General features: G+C 40.4%; 1 protein-coding gene across 5 annotated transcripts in view; it reads right to left on the bottom strand.

The window, feature by feature from the left end:
• RUNX2 (RUNX family transcription factor 2) overlaps window positions 1-22,094 on the bottom strand; it is a 206,591-nt gene that overhangs the window by 110,073 nt on the left and 74,424 nt on the right. For 4 of the 5 annotated variants that reach the window (XM_016131171.2, XM_016131173.2, XM_036229754.1 and 1 more), the window contains 2 exons: window positions 11,398-11,756; window positions 2,632-2,788 (listed from right to left, as the gene is read on the bottom strand). In XM_016131171.2, the coding sequence (XP_015986657.2) occupies window positions 2,632-2,788; window positions 11,398-11,756 (516 nt within the window). Of the gene's footprint in view, window positions 1-2,631; window positions 2,789-11,397; window positions 12,468-22,094 lie in introns of those variants that run through there. The other variant, XM_036229820.1, reaches the window with a different exon arrangement.

Here is a 22,094-nt window from a genome sequence, read left to right as displayed (position 1 = left end):
TAAAGGCAAAAAAAGGAAAATTAAAAAACATAAGCCACTCCTAACTTAATGGAAGTTTCGCTGATACTTTACTTTTATTCAAAGCACTTCCAAAAGTTGTGGTCATCAGATAACCTATAAAGCCAAAGTAAGTAGTGATGTGACTCCTCGATAAATTTAAAACTGTTTTTCAATTTCTGAGAGTTTATATTTCTACTAGTGAAAAGAAAAACTGTAATAATTTGAGGAACTTGGTGCTATTTTTTAAATACTACTGAAAATAGAAAATTTAAATAGCTGGGGAAAAAATACAGTGGTAGCAGCATGTTGATCCAAATTTAATAACTTATTAAGTAATATAGAAGTGTGAAAATCAAAGAGGAAGCTGGAAAGAGTCTGTTAGAAAGCAGGTCAGGTACACAGGCAGGTTAAGGGGTTTCCTGCCACTAAAAACTGAGCCATTTTTTTTTCAAAGAGTGATATCTCTTATCACTATTCTCTGTCCTTTTTTACTCCTCATTTCAATTTGATATTGTTTCCTTTCATATAATATTAATGTAGTGATATAAAAATCTATTATTAGTGATAAATCAATTTTTCTTTCTCTCTCCACCCGCTCCCCCCACCCTCCATCTAAGTCTCAAAGACAAGTCTGGACCAATTTCTCCATCCTGCCTCTGGCAGCAGACTGTAGCATTTCAGATCTTCCACCAAGTCCCGGCTGCTTCAAAGGAAAAATCCTACTTTCTTCAGTTAAGATCATAAGAAATATAGGGGGAGGGGGTCAACTCTGTTTGGACATAATTACACTTCATCAAAAGAAGCTTTCTTCATCTTCCATGCGTGAAAAGTCTGCAAGCAGTTAAGTCTGTCTTTTTTTTTTTTTTTAAATATAAAAATTGCTATTTGGGAAACCAGCCAAAACTCAGAAAGCCAATATAGTAAAACAGTGCACACCCTTTGTTTCTCTTTGAAGTTTCTTAAATAAATATGTTGAGGGTTTACAAAGTACACTATCACTTTGCCATAGTTTCTACTCAAATTGATCAGAGAAAACTTATGCAGCATCTATATAATACAAAAGCAAGATAAATGAAAACACTAGTGTGAATCTGTAAAGTAAAATATAGTGCCCAATCTTATATATGCTAAAATTCATTACTCCAGTTAAAAACAAAATAATATTACATAAAAATAATGAGGTAGTTCAGAGCATACACGTAAATCATCATGCTCAAATTTTTCTTGATTCTTACTAGAAAAAAGAGAAACTTTAATTGTACTGTGGACCCGCACCAATAACTGAGAAAAAAAAAAGAATGCAGACACACACATATACACTTCACACCTAATCAGTCAACGGTGAGATAGGATATGTCTTTTTTTCTTTTAATGAAAGTAAACTAAACCTGATACAGAGATAACCCCTTTAGTCTTGACTCTACCAGACTCTGAGCCTCATTTTATTTCAAACAACCTCTCAGTGACAGTATCTCATTAGCATGCATCATTTTTTTTAAGTTAAAAAGTACAACTTCTTGGCCCTGTTCCTAGAAAGTAAACTAAAACTACTCATCGGAAACAGCCTTGCTTGAATTTCCCTTATCAAGTTTTTACAATGGTAATAATTTGACATCTGATCCAAACTAAAGAGCAATTACTGAACATGGTTTAAAAATTGATGCTTCTCATTTCCTAATTCAAACCTGGGTTGAAGTAATTCCATAGGTCTTTATAATTTATTTCACCTCAATTCTAAAGCGGTCTGTTTTTTCTCTTATAATCGAAATACTTAAAATTGAAATATTAGATTGAATAAATAAATAAATAAATGAACATAATACTTCTAATAAATGACTATTAAAAGTCTCTCTATAGAATAAGTAAATAAAGCCAAAAATTGGTTTCCTTAGAGACTTTTTTAAAAACATTAAGCCCATTTATAAAATAGCAATGAAACTCTAAAAGGGTTTATTTTCTATTTTATATTTTTAAGGACTCCTAATATTTGAATATGGATTCAGATGGCAGAAACCCTTAAATAATGTGGAAATATTTTGAGTCTGATCATTCATCTGTCTAAGGAGCTCTATATAGCCATTGTAACATAAGTAACATATTATTCATTTATTCAAATAAAAAAGTCTCTGTAAAAACAAAACTGGTTTTTAAATAGATTCTTATTATAAGAGTAAATTAAATCATATAGAGGTAACATATGTGATAAGTGAGCTGCATTATGTTAGTTGTCCTTGCTACCCCTTAGTACAAAACTGATATTGTCAGAAAATTGATCCAATACATTCCTTTTTCTTTCCCCTTTGCCAATCAATTTATTCAGTTATCTGGCTCTTCATAATACAGAACTTGAATCTCCAACTGGTCTTCTCTCTACCTCATATGCTCACACCCAAAGAAATTAGGAACAAGTTTTTCTGAAAATATTGTTTGAATATTCAATATCATAAAACAAATTTAAAGGGCCTCAAAACTCAGAAAAACACTCAATTTCATCTGGACATATTTAAAGAAAGCCTTCAGTAATTCTATTCAGCAGAGGAGGGTGCTGATTTGTATACAGACTAGCCTAGATTTCATCAGAGGATCCTAATGTGTTTATCCCATTACCAATAATAAAAATCAGAGACTTACCTCGTCCACTCCGGCCCACAAATCTCAGATCGTTGAACCTTGCTACTTGGTTTTTCATAACAGCAGAGGCATTTCGGAGCTCGGCAGAATAATTTTCATCATTACCCGCCATGACAGTAACCACAGTTCCATCTGGTACCTCTCCAAGGGCTACCACCTACATAAAACAGGAAACACAGCAGCAATAATGGCACATCAGAAAAACTTAAAACTGAGAATATAGTCTTATTGTAAATGATGGCTCTTATCAGGACTTAGTGCTCTAGTCCAGTAATGGCAGATAGGAATGGATCATCTGCATATGGGTTAGAATGCCACTTCAAAGAGACCAGCGTTTCAAGGTCCACCCATTTCAAAGGCAGGCAAAAGCTTCCTTCATTTGTTGTTGGATTCTTCATAGAATACATGCACGTTTTTATTAAATCCCCATGTTAGGCTGTCCATAGGAATTATGCCACAGAAGGAAGGCTGATGCTGCATCTATAGATTGCATTGTACATACTAAGGCACCACCTGTCCACAGCCTAGAGGAGTGGTCTCACCCAGATCACAGGCTGAAAAAGAAAGTCTAGTCAGCTCTACAAGAGAAAATATTTAGGTGAAACCTTGGAGCTCCTCACCATATGGAAGCATGAACATGATTTGGTATCCAGAACTGCATTTCATCTCCTTACTTTGGGCTAGATATTCAGTTTTTAATCATATTGCAAATAATGACTAAATGCCCACTCTGCCATAGGATCCAGTGGGACATACACAGCCATTAAGAAGCTTAAAGTCTAAGTAGAGAATAAAGATATTAAACAGGCTGATAATAACCACTGACAAATAAGTGATATACACAGAAAATACACCGTTAGCCAAACTTCTATTCTGTCTTGTCCCATCTGCCATCTTGGAATGACACATTTGTCTCCTTAATCTTCAATAAGTAACTTTCAGCAGATTAACTCAGTCAAGTTAACACCCAGAATAATCAGTCTTTGAGGCTATTAAATATTTTCACTGCTCCAAGGCTAGGGATCACACTTTTAACCAGGGTCAGCTAACTCAAAAATGAGTCCCTCTGATTAACATGGAGGCTGGTAAGGAAATGTTGGTGCAGAGCCTTCATTGTCACATATAAAACAAATATTCTTAATCCATCATCAAGACTCTGCCCCTTGAAAATGTTCTTTCTTTCAACTAACTTCTTGGATCCTATACTCAGATGATTTCCATCTCTTCCTCGTTCAGCTTCCAGAGGCCTTCATGGTGATTAAACAATTATTCCAGCTCAAGTACTCCTCTACTCTCTTACATAACACATATATGTGCTTGCCTATCTAGCAAATATACCACTCTCCCCTTCCTACTTCTAGTGTTACTCCCTCTTTTGTCAATATTTCTATAAGGCAAACCTAACCATTTAATTCCATGCTTCCAATACAATTTGTATATACTCTCATCTAAGCAGATTTCTCAGAGCGTGATAAAACAGACACTGTAACTATATATTAGGGTTGAATTTCCCTCACTTATGAACCCTAGCCCAACACTTTTCCATTATACCCTTTGGAAAATAACCAAAGAAAAAACTTGTCAATATATTTTTCATCCTTACTTTTTCTCTTAATCTGTTTTTCAAGTCCACCCCTTCTTTAGCACTGTTATTCAGTTTAAAATCCTAAAGCTTTCCTTAAATTACAGTATACACCTCCACAGCATCACACTGTACTAAATAATCCTCCTTTCTATGTGCATATATTAATGATCTATTTACTCCTTTTGATACACTTGCCCAAAGCTGTGAGTCTCACTCCTAAGAGTCCAGATCGCAGTAGATTGGAAACTGTATGAGGGAAGGGGGCTTCATCTGTCTTGTTCAGCACTATATGCCCACTTCCCAAAATAGTGCCTGGCACACAGTAAGCATTTGATAAATATTTTTGAAATCAATAAATGAAAGAGCTCCAAAAAGAGCATCATTTGCCACAGACAACAGTCTGTGAGGCTACCAGATAAAACTCTAAGAGAAAGAACCAGTTAAAGGTTGAGTCAGCATCCCTCACTAATAGCAATATGCCTTTGCTCCAAACTAGTTTTCTAACAACTTTTTCCATCCCAGAGGAGAGGGAATCCATCCAACTATCCTTTACTCAGGGTATATGGTTACTCTATTCAATTTGAGAAGCCTCCTGGGTCAAGGGTAAATCCTTTGAGAACATGACTTCCTCCCTGCATACTTGATATAGTGCCTCAAATGGCTACTGACTATAGGTAATGATGCACTCCTGATGGAGGCAATGTGCTTTTCAATTTTTCAAATTCACAATGCCAAAAATGTGAACATTTGAAAATACTGAAATAATTGACTATGCTTGCCAGTATTAATCTGACTGCTTGACATTTTTTACACTCAGCATACTGCATTTTAACACCTGTTGTGTGGCTTTCTATGTCAAAGTAAATATGGAACCAGTAAGCATATTATTAATGAAGGCAAAAAAGTTGTACTATTTAGAAAATGAATGCACCAAAGATCAAAAGTCCCCTCTTTTTCCCCACCTCTGCAACATATCTGCTATGATCTCATGCAAGTAACTGCATCTCCAGGAACCAGAGTTTTCCAATATAAACTAGAGAAAAAATTTTAAGTCTCTAAAATGTAGAAGATACTATATAAGTATAGAGTATAATTATGATGTACTTTTTGTAAGATGAGGAGGCTAGCTTCTGTTCCAAGCCTGCTGTGTGGTAAACATTACTTATGAGCATCCTTAATGGGTTGAATTAAATATATAATTGAACATATAACTTCATGTCCTGAGATGTTTCCTGTTGCTATTGAAAGATAAAGGATGACTTCTGATGGGTTTCAATTCAGTCTGGCTAAATTTCAGAATAAAAGCAAAGAAATCTACCCCAGTATAAAGAATTTCAAGAGCTCTGGGACACTATTATTTTACTGCATATTTTTAACATAATGGGTTTTTTTTTTAGTTAGAAGAAAAGGAAAATTGATTCAATATGGAAAAATATGAAAGAAAAGATCCCTAAGAGTGAAATACATAAGTCCATTTTACTTCGCTTAAGCATTATAATAACGACCATATTAAATACTGGTATGTCTTACATATGACATTCAATAACAAAACAAATAGGTAACCACAAATTGCGAGTCTTCTATGAGGCTTAGAACTTGGTCTAAAAAAAAAAAAAAATGCTAACGTGATATAGTGACAACTTTTCCTACTATGGCTCAACTTTACTTTAATGGCTAAATATATTGTTTTTTCCTGCTATTTACCAAATCAAACTGCCTAATGTTTTTCTGAGGAAAAAAAGGGAGGAGTACTGTATTTGACTTTATATCAATCAGAAACATAATTATATGTTTGAGGATTTTTTTTAAAAGTAGATCTCTGAAGCTGAAAAGTTTCCCTTAGAGATTCTCAACTGTGTTTAACTAAAAGAAAACCAAAAGAATCAAGAAATTTTTATACATTTCATCTGTATTAAGCCCAAGCAATGGAAAAATTTTTAAGAGGTAGAGAGAGAGCTGTCAAAAATCACTCTTTAACTAGTTAGGAGTAAGCACACATTAAAATTTGTTTCCATACCACCCAATACAAAGTTCTGTTCTGCAAAGAATTTGTGATGAAACCTTAACAACTACATTCCTTGGTGTTTTTAAAACATAAAATCTACAAATTCAAGAAACTTCATGAGAAACAGGGAAGTAATTTTATGTCCTGACATTTCAGAATTAAGAAAGAAGTTCCTTTATTTAGCACACCTCACTATAACTAGCATTGAAATCACATGATACGTAGTTTATACAAAATGAAGGATATTTAATTCTAGAAATGCTACTGAAATTTTATATGCGACTCCTTATGACTAAATCTGTGAATTACTCTTAAAGAGGAGCAACAGAGAATTAACTCAGACCCTTGAAATTGTTTTGCGGTATTATACGGAAATAAAAATTGCCCATTACATTTCCATGGACATAAGCGTAGTCTTAACTAATCAATTACCCTTACAGACCAACTTCATATGGCACACTGTACTTTTAGCAAACTTGAAATATAATTATTTTTCAAAATAGAATCTTATCAAATCTCTCTCTGAAATAAAAAAAGAGGTAAGGGAGTAAGTGTAATAAGAAAAAAAATGTTATTCCTATGGTAATTATTTAATGGAAACTTTAAATATACTATCCCAAACTTTCAAAAACATTACATGTAATTTTTAGAATTTAACCTAGAATTTAGGAACATCCGACTGAATTGTAGAGAAAAAAGCCAATATAATATAAAGTATCATTTCATAATTTAAAAAATATATATCAAAGAGAAATTCGATGTAAATTATTTCAATTTAAGCCAGGAGTTTATGTGTCATGTATCAAGCTGGTTGAGATCATCTAACAATGGATATTCTGAAAATGTTTTGAAATAATAGAAACAGCAATGCCAAAGGGGAAAAAATAATGAAAGATATCTTTCTTGTTTTCAAATGCTAAGTTTTATAAAAAATTTTTAAATATGTTTTCCACTAAGTATGTTTCAATTACCTTACCAATTGGTTTCATATATTCAATCCTAACATATAATTTTACACAATTTTTAATGCATTTAAAGTCATAACACAAAAATGTCTCCACACAGCTGAAATCTATTATTATTTACATAATTTTGCATAATGATTCATAGTAGCCTTAATAAAGTTTTAACAGGTATTATAACCTGCTTTTCTTTGTTGAGGTGTAATTACATTCAAAAAAGACAAAAACATAAAATCTGATCATTAAATATGTACAGAAAGTACAATTCAGTAGTGTCAAATATTTACTAGTTACATACTTGTTTCTGAAGAGAAAAATGGCCAATGTCGAAAAAAAATATTTCCAAATAGAAATTGCTCCATCATTTTGAAACCCTACTTATGACAAATATTGAAAGCTGTCATTAAACATACAGACTTAACTATGAATAATAGATCATATATCTAAAAATGCATTTTCTTTAACATTGCCAGAAAAACATATGATACTGGTAAATATTAAATCCAGTGTTCTCTAACTTAAAACAGCACAATAGTCTTGTTTAAAACTAAAACTACTTTTAGTTTTAAAATATACATCTGGGCTTAAAATTTCTGCATAGTGTTTCAGCTTGAAGCTATTTAAAGCAAATGAGTTATGAACCCTGAACACCAGGCTTCATGTGTCAATACTGGGACCTCTCACTATAAGGGTGCTACTGGATAGAGGGTTGACATATTCTCTCCACTATTTCTATCTGAACATTACTTATGAGCTGAATTTGCAAACTAATTTTTTGCCACTAGAATTGTTGAGGACAGAAAGGCCTGGGATCCTCTAATAGTATGCCTTAACTATTTTAAGCTTTCAGTGAGATACACCTGAAAGAAATGTTAAAAATATTTATTTCCATTTCCTTGACACCTGGGAGGACTAAACATTTCAAAACTACAGAACTTTGTTAAAAATACAATGCTAATAAACAGCTTTACATATTTTAAAGTATGCTAGTTGTTTCTGCATTTTTATATGCCACGTAGAAACAAATTAGGCATTCTTTTATAATCCCCAAACAAGATAAGATAAACAACACTAATTCATTACTTATAATTTAATACATTGTCAATATCGTTTTGAAGCACTAATTTAAATTAACATATCAAAACGCAGTCTATTGAATTCATTTCTGATTCTCTACAGCGCTGAACTCAGTGTTACGGGCATAAAATATCAGCTCAATAAATATTATATTGAATTGACTAACAGATTTCTCAACAATTAAGCTCTCTGCATGTTTTTAAAAATATATTTACCTGTGTGTTATCTATTCAACAATACTATAATTTACTTTGTACATAGCTCTAAATATCATAGCTAATTGCTCTCACTTTTAAAACTGTGACTTCTTAATATTATTTCTCCATTGCAAATGTATTTAATTTTGTTTCAAGTGTAGAAAGCCCACTGCCCTCAGGCTTTTATCTCAAAGTAAGGTAAAGAGAGGATGTCGTTACTAACATTCAGAGGAAGACAAAAATTGTTGTCAAAATCTGAATTTTTCAAATATCTACGCATCTTCAACAGAGACAAAACTTCTGTATTAAGTAGATCTCGGTTATCATCCACTGTTTGAATTTTGTTAAACACAGGTATGGGGGTGGGAAAACATTGAGAGTCAAGTTTTAGGTTAACTCAATTTATTTTTCAATTAATATAAATTAAAATATTTGCTTTAATGGCCATGTGTTATCTATGGTTTTGCTTACTGGTTACAAGTAAAATTACTCTGTAATTAACAACATATATGATCAACAGCAAAGAAACCAATTTCTCTTCAAAATAATTTAAAAGGGTGGTGGTGAGAAAATAAAGACAAGCAAAATCTGAGAATAGGTCCAACTATATTGGATGTTTTATGCCAAAAACATCCTAAAATACTAATGTTCAAAACCAATTCAGCACCATAAAAGTAAGAATGGTTCAAGACAGACCTTAAACATGTTATCGCAGAACAAACGGGATGTCGAACATCAAACACCCAAATGATATCTTGAAAAACATAGGCATGTACCTTCAATTTTCACACATCCTGACTTGTGGCATTGTGTAGACAAAATATCTACTTATTTGTACGATTTGCCGTTTTTGTTTGTGTTTGGGGTTCTCTTTGGCAGGGGTGGGGGGTGGAAATAAATGTCCACTCTCACATAAAACTAATTAGAAAATCCTGGGCCCTTGGACGATGAACATTGTAAAACGTAACTTTTGTAGGGGAATCTAAATTTCTACTATATTCTCAACTTTTTAATATTTCAAGGAAGAAAACAATCTACAAAATGAGTGCTTTGTAAAAGGAGTAATGGGACGGTTTTAAAAAACATATATTTCTGGAGCCAACTGCAAAATGAAACTTGCCCCAGAATGCCCCATCCCTTTTCCATAACAATTCATACTGATTTCTGCTCTGATATAAGACCTAGCGAGATAACCAGCTCTAATTGACCTGGACTCCTCTTTCCTTCCACCCCACCCACACACGGAATCTGAATTAGAGTGTGGGGGGGATGGGGTATCAACAACCGGGAACTGCCAGTGGCGCGTGGGAGTTTGGCCCCAGGGTCTACCGTGGAGGAACTGGCACGATTCTTCCCTTTTTCACTCTTCCCTAGGCCTTGCCTCTACCCTGCTCTGCACAGATCCCAGAACCCTGGGGTACCCCGGCCCATCTCAAGAGTTCAGGAGCTAGACAGGGCCGGAAGCGGCTTTCCGAGAGCGCTCCTCTCCCTGTCTGGCTCACCGCCCCCTCCATCCCGGCGTCTGGTCCCGCGAGCGATGACTGCCCGGGAACCCGGTTCCCCATCGACTGAGCGCGCGCTCGGCCACGGGGGCTCCGCGTCTCCCCCTGGCGAGGGCTGCCGGGGCAATCCGGGTCGCATTATGGACACCCGGCTGGCTACTGCCAAAGGCTCTGGACCCTACAGCCTCAACCTGCCGAGGCGCTGCCGGCGACTCCCGCTGCGGACACTCGCCCTCAAACTAACGGGCCAGGCGGACGCAGGAGGCCGCAGGGCGAGCGGAGGGCGCTTCGAAGCCCTGGAGTCACGCCCTCCGCGCCCGGGCCGCGGCCCGAGCCACCCACGATCTTACAGAAACAACAGAGACCTTTGGCACCCAAGCCCCTTAAAAGTAGTAATAAGACAAATACGCAAATTTTCACCTCAGATTTCAAGGCGGGCGAACCGAAGGCATTTCACAGGTTTCCCTCATTCCTCCAGGAGGGGCGAGGCGGGAGCTCAGTCCCGGCGGGAAGAGGCAGCCCCAGCGCCCGCCCCCTCAGCTGGCCGGCGCCTCCCGCACTCGAGGGTCCAGCGCCGGGGACTCCCGGGCTCCCCCGCCTCGGGGCGCGCAGTGACCCCGCGGCCCCGCCTTCCTCCTGGTAACGGGAACTGGCGCGGATCTGTGAGCCTAGCAAACGCACCCGTACTGTCTCCCCTCACACGCTCCCCTAGTCCGAAGGTTTGCCGGTGGCCCTCTTGGACACCGGTTATGCGGCCCACGCACTGCAGCCGGCACCCGGCACCCTGCCTGGGGCGCTAACGCCCGGCGCCGGCACCCCACGAACACCGGCCCCCGAGCCCGGGAGGGGCCGGGTCCGCTGAAACTCAAGCGGGGTCAGAACTGGGGCCGCCGAGACGGGCGGAAGGGCCTTCGGCTGGGAGGGGTGAAGGTAGGAGCGTGCGGAATCCCGGGGAGGGGCGGCGCGGGCAGCCCGCGGTGCGTGGTCGGCGGGATGCTGGGGCAGGAGGACGCGGGAGTCCGCCGGGAGAACGCCGGGGATCCTCACTCCTGGGGGTGGGGGTGGGGTGGGGCAAGTCCGGGTGGCGACACACAGAGTGGGCACCTGGGGGCTCTTGGGGGAGGGGAGATGGCTCAGAAGAGTGGGTTAGAACGTCGGCCGGGAGACTTGAGGGGTTATGAACGGATAAAGGGGGCAAGGGCTAAGGTGGTGGCTCCGAGCACAGGTGGGAGAGGGAAGGGTCTGCGCGGCGTCACTGAGCCCCGAGCCCACTGGGAGGTCCAGAGGAAGAGGGCCATCCAGGGATCCCTCGAGTCAGAGCTCTCAAGGTAGAAGGCCTTGGACGCCGTCCGGGCCCTGGCCCCTGCGGTCCTGGAGACGCCAGCGGGCAGGTCTCGCGGCGCCCGGCCGGGGGCGGGGGACGGCCGCAGTTTCTTACCTTGAAGGCCACGGGCAGGGTCTTGTTGCAGCGCCAGTGCGAAGGTAGCACGGAGCACAGGAAGTTGGGGCTGTCGGTGCGGACTAGCTCGGCCGGGTGGTCAGCGATGATCTCCACCATGGTGCGGTTGTCGTGCGGCGGCCGCAACCGGGGTACCGCGGCCGCTGCTGCTGCCGCCGCCGCCGCCGCTGCCGCCGCCGCCGCCTCCTGCTGCTGCTGTTGCTGCTGCTGCTGCTGTTGCTGCTGCTGCTGCTGCTGTTGCTGCTGCTGCTGCGCAGCCACCACCGGGCTCACGTCGCTCATCTTGCCGGGCTGCAGGCTGCTGGAGGGGGGGCTGAAGCGCCGGCTGGTGCTCGGATCTACGGGAATACGCATCACAACAGCCACAAGTTAGCGAAGTGGCCGGGGGAGGGGGAGGAGGGTGGAAATGAGGGGCGAGGAGGAGGAAATTGGGGGGGGTGGAGGCGAGACGGGGGAAAGGAGATGGAGGTGATGGGGTTGAGGAGGTGAGAAATCAAGTTCGATGAAGCCGACTGCTGAGCGGAGTCTGACGGGGGCCAGAGGTGGCGTTGCGGAGCAGTCGGGTTGGCGGGTAGGGAGACCCAGGAGGCGCAGATCTTTGCCGGAGCTTTTGGAACACCCGGGGTGGCAGCTGCGAACGGATGCCGGGATGTGTTTGGCCCGGAGAGGTGGGGGGGCTTCAGTTTGCCGCTTAGAGCGGGGTCCCGTGGGGCACCGTGTCCTGGGTGCGCTGGCGCCCCCTCCCAGTTCGAGTCCGCCGGTGGATTTAGCAGTCCAGCCCCGGGGCCGGCATAGCCGCCAGCTGCCCGCCACCGCCGCGCAGCGCGCAGCTACCCAGCTGCAGGCGTCCGCCCCTCTGCCGCCGCCTCCTCCGCAGCAGCCGTCGCTCCTCCCGCCGCGGCTGCCAGTCCGGCTCCTGGGCTCGGTTCTTTCCTTTCCCTTCTCCTCTTCTCGCCCTCTCACCGCCACCTCCTTGCATCCACTCCCTCCTGCTATTTGCCGAGCTCCCCTGACTCTCGCGCTTCAAGGTGCCAGGAGGTAAGTCGCGGGCAGCGGAGCTCGAGGCAACGGATCTTGAGCCTGCGAATCGCAGCCGCTGCCGCCGCCCGCCGGCCGCGAGAAGGAGCCCCCAGGCGCCGCGCGCAGCTTCCCAAGCCCAGACAGGCGGCCCTGGTCTAGGGAGATCTCGCCTGGTCGCCTCCTCTTGCTTCTCCCCGCCTCCCCCCAGGACAAGGAACCCCCTCTTGGTCGGAACAGGCTGAAGTTGAGACGCCAGAGAGCCGCCGGCTGATCTGACTGTCGTTATTTTTCGTTGTAACTTCAGGAGAGGAGGAAGGAAAATTCTTGAGCATCTGTGCTGACTTCTCAGCACTCTTCACCCTTCCCCCCACCCCACCCCCCACCTCTGCCGGAGCGACTCTCGGGGTAAAAAAGATTTTGCAGGGTTTGAGTGGTTTTTTTTTTTTTTTTGTCCTAAGTGACACAAAGAAATGGGCGGGGAGGGGGGACACGTCAAAATAGTTTTTAGACACTCAAGTGAATGGCTGGACACTTTTTTCTTCTATATTCATACTTGTCGTTCCGAAAGAATAAGGATTTTTTTAAGGACTGGAAAACTCATCTTGGTGATTAAAATAAGTTGCAAAAACCTTTCCTGGGGAAAAAACCTAGCAGTTTTCCATCAATTTCAATCTTTTATTAAATCTATTCTGCATCTTAAACTAAGTCTAATGTCTGAACTTTCCTCCCACCATTCCCGGGGGAAAAAAAGTAAAAATACAAAATAAAATATGCAAAATGCTTCAGTGGCTATTTATTTATGTATTTATTTCCCAATGTGGGTTAAAAAAGCGACTTTGGATCCCCGAAAAGTTGTGGTCGGGAGGATGAAGGAGTGCGGGGGAAAAAAAGCGGCAGTTTTACCTAAAATGTGGTTTTTGGAGGCTGGGATTTCTAATGATTAGGTTTTTGTGGTTTATATAGACATGACTCTGGCTGAGGCGATCATTATGCTGATGAGAGTCACAAGCACGTGGGTGTCTCCAACCAGCCTCAAACTCTGAACCCTCAAAACAAAATAAAACAATGTGCGGCGCCCGCAGAAGCCGGGAAATCCGCTTGAGGCTACTACAGCCCAAAGAAGGGGGCACAAGGCCGGCTCCCCTCCGCGTTGTGTGCTGCTACGTTCCATGATTACTGTCAAACTCCTTTAAACCTTTCAAGAGCTTGAATACGTGTCTGCAAAAAGAAGCATCAGTTGTCAAAGTTTCAAAGATTCCAAATAAGGTACCTGACACAATAATAAGTGATTTTATAATTAAGTGAAAAATTGCCATGCCTCCACCTCGGAGTATTAAGGAAGGGAGTTGAGTCATTGCTCATCTCCCGCCTATCTAATTTACACACTTCACGTCCCCATCGTTTTCATTGCTCAGCGCAAACGCCTCTCTCACCCTAGTAGCGACCTGCCACGACCCTCCTCTGTTTTTAGCATTGATTACTTCCACTCTCTGAGCGGGCGCCGGGGTCTTCGCTTTAGAGGAGCCTGGAAGAGCTTCGAAAGCGGGGAGGGGGCGTGGAAGAGGGAACCTTATACCTGTCACGGACTTTGGAGCCTATATCAAGCGCAAGGTAAACGGAGGGCTGTAGAGTTGTGTGACTTGGAGACTAGGGTTGCCCTCCACAAAGAGATGCGCCGGCGACAGAGGGGCTTCCAACCGCGGGAGCGGTAGAGGGAAAACGGATGGCGAGGCGTGCGACCTTGTGGGAGTTAAGGATGGGGTTCACGGGACACTGCTCTGTCCTTCCTCAATGGGACTTTATTTTTACATTCCCTTTCTCCGTTCACAGCGCCAACCCTCGCTCAACCGTCTTTCCCTTTCCCAGGTTTCTCTCCACGTTCTTGCCTTGCCTTGTCTTAAAATCCACCTCACCCCTCCACAGACCCGAGCCTCCTTGCCGCGCCCCTCTAGCCTCCTCGGCCTTCCCATGGTCGCCTGCCACCCTCGTTGACTTGGAGAAGCATTCTGCACCACCCACTATGACACCCCCTCCCCAACCTAACTCCTCGTCCTCAGACTACTAGCCTCCAGGTCTCGGGCAGGGTGCGAGAACCCACTAATCCAGCCGAACTTGATGCGCAGCGAAAACTGAGCTGTCTCCTGCGCCTGCAATTTTTAATTATCTTTTCGGTCACAGGGGAGAGCTCTAACCCTGGGCACCGCCTCGCCGCCTGCGCGACCGGGGCCGAGTCGTCCCCGAGCCCAGACGACCGACCTGTGAAGGGAATCCAGGATTACCCTTCAAAATAATAGTAATAGTAATAATAATAATAGTAATAATAATAATAAACAATAACAACAACGACAACGAGACAACATCCATCCATTACTCTCCTACCTTACACACCCACTCACATGCACTCAGACACACACACTCTCGAATATTCACACTGGCACTCATAAATACATATATGTAATTACAACTCACATGCAAATTACAATTCACGTGTAATTTTTTTTTTTTTTTTTTTTTTTTTTTTTTGCCTTTTAGTGGGACAGTTTTATTTTGGGCACGTTGTACCACTGTCTAACAAAGATCTCTGACTTGCTCTGTTTTGTTTTTAAAGGTGTGGCAGCTGCAAAGGAGGGGAGAAGTTACAGGAAGTGGATTACTTTTGTGGTCAAAGGGAGATAGAAATTCAGTAACTACCATAGTAGGTGATATGCCACCTTCTCTGGGTAGTCTTTATCCTCCCAGGAAGTTCACAGAACAGGGAGCCCCCAGAAAATTTGAGTCTCTAAATAACGGTCAGTATTTCAAATATGGGCAACCAGAAAAGGCTTTTTTGAATAAGAAATTCTGGGTACTTCGAATTTAAGTAATCATCTTAGGGACTTTTCTTCTTTCTTTTTTAATGCTATTTTGTCCTTTCTTTGTTTTACATGCAGGCCTCCATGGTTGGGCACTTTGACTTCAGATTTTAAGGACAATTTAATCAATGATGAATTATTTATTTTAATTAATCATATCCGGTAATTCAGCTTTATAACCTTCCTTGGGCATCCTCTCTCCACTTCACATGTCACTGGAACTAATATAAGCAGCTCTTGGAAGTTTCTAGTCTTGGATCCCTTAAAATATCCTACAGTTATTTATAATGTGGAAATGAAATTTTCCACTGAATACCCTAACAACATTTCAGGTATCTGGCACAGCAGATTTCAGTCTCCTTTCAAAAATATCCTCTTGTCGAACATTCACACTTTCAACTGGAACTGACTGAGCCTGGAACTGATGATGTCTTGGCTCAGAGCATTATACTTAAAAGAAGAAAACATTTTTACAGACCCCCTAAACCAAGCCTCTCCTAGTAATAGTAGGCATATAGGAAAACCTTGAAATTTTACATATGTGTATTTTGTGTTATACTTTGCATGATCTCACTCAGGTTTAGATTTTCTTCTACCCCAAAGTATTTGGAAAAAAATTAACCACTAGATTTCTCTTCAGAAATATTTATCTTCTCTGTTGTATCTTATGGCATCAAAAGAACATACATTTTTCTGAAAATATGGCTACTCTGGAAGATACAAGCATAATTTCCCCCCTTCATGTCCTTTAACACTTAATCTGTTTAGTAACAACACCTGGTGATTCTGATTTTCCAGACAAAGAAAATGAGATGTGAAATGATCAAGTTATTTATCTAGTCAAAGAACTGAATTCCCCAAATTGGGAACAAACCCATCTTCCTTCATTTGGATTTCATCTTCTAACCCCTATATGTTATTTTGTATATACTTTCTCTTGATGAAAAAGGAAAAAGTCACTGTAAAATCTTAAAATTGTTTTCAGCGGACCAGCTAATAAAGTGGGATAACCTGTCAAATATGCAATGGAAAATCATGGACATATTGATGATCCCTAAAGTTTTTAATATGTTGTATGGGAAACCTTTATAAACATAACCATCTTTAGAGAGTTTTTCCTTTGGACTATGATTAAGTGAATGATACTTAGCACTTGAAGAAGTAGCACTGCCAGGAGTTGTCATACTCTACTATACTATTTGGCCCATGGGCCAAATCTAGCCCGATGCCTATTTTTGTATGACCCACAAGTTAAGAATGGATTTTGCATTTTTAAATACTTGGGAAAATTTAAAAGAATAATATTCATGACACATGAAAAAATATTAAATTCAAAGTTCAGTGTCAACAAATAAAGTTTTATTGGAACACAGCTGTATTAATTTGTTTATTGTCTGTAACTGCCTTCACCTAAAAGAGCATAATTGTGTGGTTGTGACAAAGACTGTATGACCTGCCAAGCCTAAAATATTTGATATCTGTTTTCCTACAAAAAAATAAAAACTTAGACAATTCCTGCCCTAAAGTGAAGGGGATGCAGGACCTTGGCAGAATGGGACAGCAGACAGGGGTAGATACTAAAAGATAATTTGGAATGGTGTATGTATGAAGTCCACATTAGTTCTTTAAAATGAAAAATGTATTGCTTAATTTATTCTTTCTTGTAGAAAATATTAGTCATTTAGACTAATATTTTTCACTTAATAATTTTAGATTGACAAAACAGAAAGAATGGGGAGCTAGTGCTTTTTCATGAGCTCCTTAAGAACGGTCGTCTTACACGTCTCTATGTCAGCATCTTCTATTGTCCTTCATAATGTGAGCACATTAACTGCATAGCTGAGAGAAGAATAAGAAAACTTCCATGTAGTCTGAACATGAAAAAAAATAAGTAAAAAACTCTAATAGGTTTATTCCATCTGTTTTACAGATGATTATGCAGGAAACAAAAAAAGCTTACCAAGAATTTTCTGGTACACAATATATTCACAAGTCCTATATATACTCTTAAGACAGTTAGCTTAATAACTTAAGTGATCCCAAAGATTTCTGACATGTTTTTCCATTTTTCATTTTTATACAGTTAAATACTGTCTGATTTGTGTTAAGCTCAGTCAATTTTTCCCTTTGTCAATGGACCTATGTAATAATTTGCATGGCTATAATGTTTGTATTGGAAGGCTTAGCATTATAAATCTTTCCTTGTTCTAGTTAGCATTCCCATGGGCCATTTTCAGGCATTTATAAGAAAGCATGGCATTGTCATAAAAAGGCTGATGCTCAACATGTGATCTTTCAGAACCACATTTATGGAGCACTTGTCAAATTGGTCTTCGGGAATGGCACTAACTAAAGTGGCATGTATTGTGTTTGACTATAATACCAACTTGCAGAATGACACCCTATTTACCTGAAGAGACCAATGTAATTTCTGTGTGTGTGTGTGTGTGTGTGTGTGTCCCAGTATGTGGTCAATCCTTGAGAATGTTCCATGTGCACTAGAGAAGAATGTATAAGCAGCTGTTTTGAGATGGAAGGCTCTATAAATGTCAATTATGTTCAATTGGTCTAATGTGTCATTTAAGGATGTTATATCCTTATTGATTTCCTGTTTGATAATCTTTACATATCCTACAGTGGGGTATTTAGGTCCCCTACTACCATAGTGTTTTGATCTGTTTCTCCCTTTAGTTCTGTTAGTAATTGCTTTACATATTTCAGGGCTCCCTGACTGGGAGCATAGATATGAATAAGTGTTATGCCTTCTTGGTGCATGATTCCCTTTATCATTATGAAGTGTCCCTTAGAATCTTTCTGTACCTTTTTTATTTTGAAGTCTATTTCATCTGATATTAGTACTGCTGCTCCCACTTTTGTCTGAATGCCATTTGTTTGGAATATCATTTTCCACCCGTTCACTTTGAGTCTCTATTTGTCTTTGGAGCTGACATATATCTCCTGGAGGCAGCATATGGTTGGTTTTTGTTTCTTTGATCCATTCTGCAACTCTGTGCCTTTTTATTGGTGAGTTCAGGCCATTTACATTTAGGGTGATTATTGAAATATGAGGTCTTCTTATTGCCATTTTATCTTTTGCTTTTTGGTAGCTTAGTGTTCCCATTGCTTCCTTGTCCTTGTGTTTATGTTTTCTTTATTTTGGTTGGCTTATGTGGGTCAATGTAATTTCTTAAAAGGATCTAATTTATTGCTCTGGGGTCAGAGAAATCAAACTAATTTTCTCAAATCAGCCTTTGGTATTTTGCTGTTGGCAATTGTCCTATCGTGGTAGCAATGACCTTTGAAAAGTAATGGAGTATTTTATGTAAAGTCTCTAATGTAACATCTAAGAACATCCTCAAATTATAGATTTCCTATAGTAATTTCATCATTCTTTATGGATGTACTTACATATCATGTTCAAGGTACTGAAGAACGTGCTATCCAATTCTAATTCCATTGCTCAGGGTTCTAAAGTTTCACTTTAGACTTTGGCATGGTGGCCTGAAGCATTTGTACCCTCTCTACACCCCACCATCAAGGCGAGAAATGCAAATCATAATACTCTCAGTCCATTTAACAAAGTAGAAAAATCAGCATTTGTACAGTGTGAGAAATTTGAATTACAACCTAGAGAGATAGGAAAAATGGAAGAGAAAAAAATAAAATAACAAGAGTCCATCTTGGTCTTATTAGCTGCAATGCTAGGGGTTGTAGTTTCAAGGAACCATCCTAATTGTTTTCCTTCTCTGCATTTCATACTCAGAAACTCTTCCTCCAGTGTTTTTACCAGGGTTTCCTGAACCAAGCTTTTCTCTGAGAAAGCATTTTCTTCTTCCTATCTAGCCATGATAGAGTTCAATAAACAGTGATTCTTTTTCTCTTCTTTAACTACAAACGAATTATCTTTTTGTTGGGCAGGATCTGTTCCTCCATCACATTCCTATGCATCACTATTTTTTTTCTAGAACATTTTTCTTCTCTAAGTGTGTCAGTTATCAACTTATTGCCTCTCAGGTCCAATTCATCTTATTTACCTGCTCTGCAGAAATGGATCTGGGCCTTTTATAAATATTTCTCTTTACCAGCTGGCATTGACATTTTGTCAGTAGGGAGCATAGGAGAAACATTGCTAGAGGGAAGGGTTTTGCTTCCTGGTACCTTTGTGCTGAAATAGCAAGTTTCTACAGCCCAGTACACTGTAGCTTCTTCAGCTCCTGGCTGCTGCAGTCCACACACATGCAGCTTCCCCAGGGCCAGGCTCTACGACAAGGGTGACTTCACCAATGCCAGGTTCCTGCAAAGCACAGCTGCCAGCAGCAGCTTTCCACAGCACCTTACCCCCTTGGCTGTTTTGTAGCAGTGTGTTTCTGGTGGGACAACTACTTGAGAACAGCTTTCCCCAGCACCCTAGAGGGCAGATTTCCAGCAAGTTCCACCAGTGCAACTTCTCTGCCATCAAGGGAACCAAGGCTGTGCTCTCCCAACAAGGGTTGGTTCTCAACCCATGGGGGAGAAAGAGGGAAGACTCTTCCTTAGTTGATCTATTTCAGCCCTGAGGGTATTGGGTGCTCTTATTCCTGTAGTCTTTAGAATTCTCTTTACTTTTCCCTAGCCAATTCTTTGTTAATCCAATCCCTTATGGTCAAAAATTCTTTATATCAAATTTTCTTGTTCAAATTACTGTGTGATCTCCCTTCCCTCATTGTTCCCAGACTGATAATGCTAAGGTTTTGATTTACTTATTTCCATTCTGGGTCACTTTATTTGGGTCATTATAAGCATTTACAACATTACATTACATCTATTAAATGATTTATCACTACCTGATAGGTATGATAAATATATACTTAGAAGATATATATTCTTAAGAGAAGAAGGTGTAGACAGAGGAGAGGTAAAATTGGTATATATTTTCTACTTTTGACATCTTCCATGAAAACTCACAGTCCACACATCTCTTAAAATGTACATAAATAAAATCACACATAAGAATTCCAGATAAAGAAGCTATGGTACACATAAACAATGGAATATTACTCAGCCATAAGAAGAGATGAAAGTCTGCCATTTGCGACAACGTGACTAGACCTCGAAATAATCATGCTAAGCAAAATAAGCCAGATAGAAAAAGTTGAAAACCACATAATATCACTTATATGTGGGATATAAACCTAAGCGCAACAAATGAATAGAACAAACAAACAAAGACTCAAGGACATGAACTATAGACTAGTAATTACTAGCGGGGAGGGGCAAAGAGGAGGAGGGAAGTAGATGGGTAAAGAGGGTCAAATATGTGGTAAAAGAAAGAAGTCTAACTATGGGAGGCAAACAGTGTAAAATACAAATGCCTTCCTGTTAAAGTGTACAGCTGAAACTTACTGGATTTCATTAACCAATGTCACCATAAAAAAAAAAATGTTTTTTGATAAATTCTCAGTTATTATCTCAAAAGAAAAAAAGAGAAAGAAAAGAAAGAAAGAAAGAAAGAAAGAAAGAAAGAAAGAAAGAAAGAAAGAAAGAGAGAAAGAAAGAGAGAGAGAAAGAAAGAGAAAGAAAGAAGAGAGAGAAGGAAGGCAAGGAGGAGGAAGAAGAATGAGGAAGTAATGCCGGAAGGCCTGCCTACTTACTTCCGTAATGTCACCAAAGAAAGAAAGAATCCTCACTCCCATCCCTCCCTCCCGTCACCGCCTCCTCCCTACCTTCCCTCCCCTCACTCCCAAAAAGAAAACGAATTCCAGAGCAGATCCATGCCTAGGGCTGATAAAAAGGCAGAGTCAGGGAAATCTCATAGGAGTATAAGAGCAAAATACTACCACTACTCAGGAAAGGAGGGGAGCAGGATTACATGATGCTGCCTTATTATACTTGAAGTGAGAAACTAGGCAATGCTATGGCTCTACAGTAAAATAAATCAGAAAAACATTGGATTAAACAAATAAATAGACCTAGCAGTGCTTTTTGCCTAGCTTTTGTTATGCTATATGCATCTTGAATCTCCACAAGAATGTAGAACACACTGTTTCCTAAATTTAAATATTGTTTATGAGGAGATTTAAAGGTCTTAGAAGTTTTTTAGAAAACACTGAGATAATCAAAGTGGAAACAAAATTGTTGGGACATTAAAGGGACTGTCCTGTCTGGAACAAAATGTTTTAAATGTAGTGGGGAAATAAAGTTGGCCAGGCTGCTTTTAGCTAGGTCACAGAGAGCCTTGGTACCATGATTGCTACCTTTGTACAAATATACAAGAGGGAGAATGTTCGAGCTGCTTTTAGAAGCCATGCTCTTGGGCCTTGTACCACTATTCCAGTCCATTACACTACTTGGACTGAACAGGAGAGGTGAATGGAAGCTTCTCTGGGCAGAGCCAGTAGTCCAGTGAGGCAAAAGAATCACAGAAGTGCAGGATCAGATCCTATTTTTATTTAAAGTTTTGATACTTTGTTTGTCATAGGTCTTTTAATAGAAAATTTGATTTTTAAGAATACCACATTAAAATATTATCTTGAAAATGGGATTCTTGAAACTCCCTTTAAATTTTTCACCCAAGGCCAGTGCCTCTCAATTCATTTCATGCTAATCCTGGCCCAGCCCTGGCTCTGTGGTTATACAGAACTTAACAGAGTGATTCCTGCCTGACCTCCTTGCTTGGTTGCTATCTTTCCTTTTCTAAATATATTACTAAGCATAAGTAGAAATTGCAATACTTTCATATTCTCCCTCAAAAGAGCACATCTTATAACTTTCAGGGCCTAACTGAGATTTCAATAGCTGATATAACAGAAGCATTTGGCCTTCAAT

This window comes from Rousettus aegyptiacus, unplaced genomic scaffold, assembly GCF_014176215.1.
Source record: "Rousettus aegyptiacus isolate mRouAeg1 unplaced genomic scaffold, mRouAeg1.p scaffold_m13_p_1, whole genome shotgun sequence".
NCBI classification, from domain to species: Eukaryota; Metazoa; Chordata; class Mammalia; order Chiroptera; family Pteropodidae; genus Rousettus; species Rousettus aegyptiacus.
The sequence above is the reverse complement of the archived record's forward strand: the minus strand, read 5'-3'. Positions and strand labels throughout refer to the sequence as shown.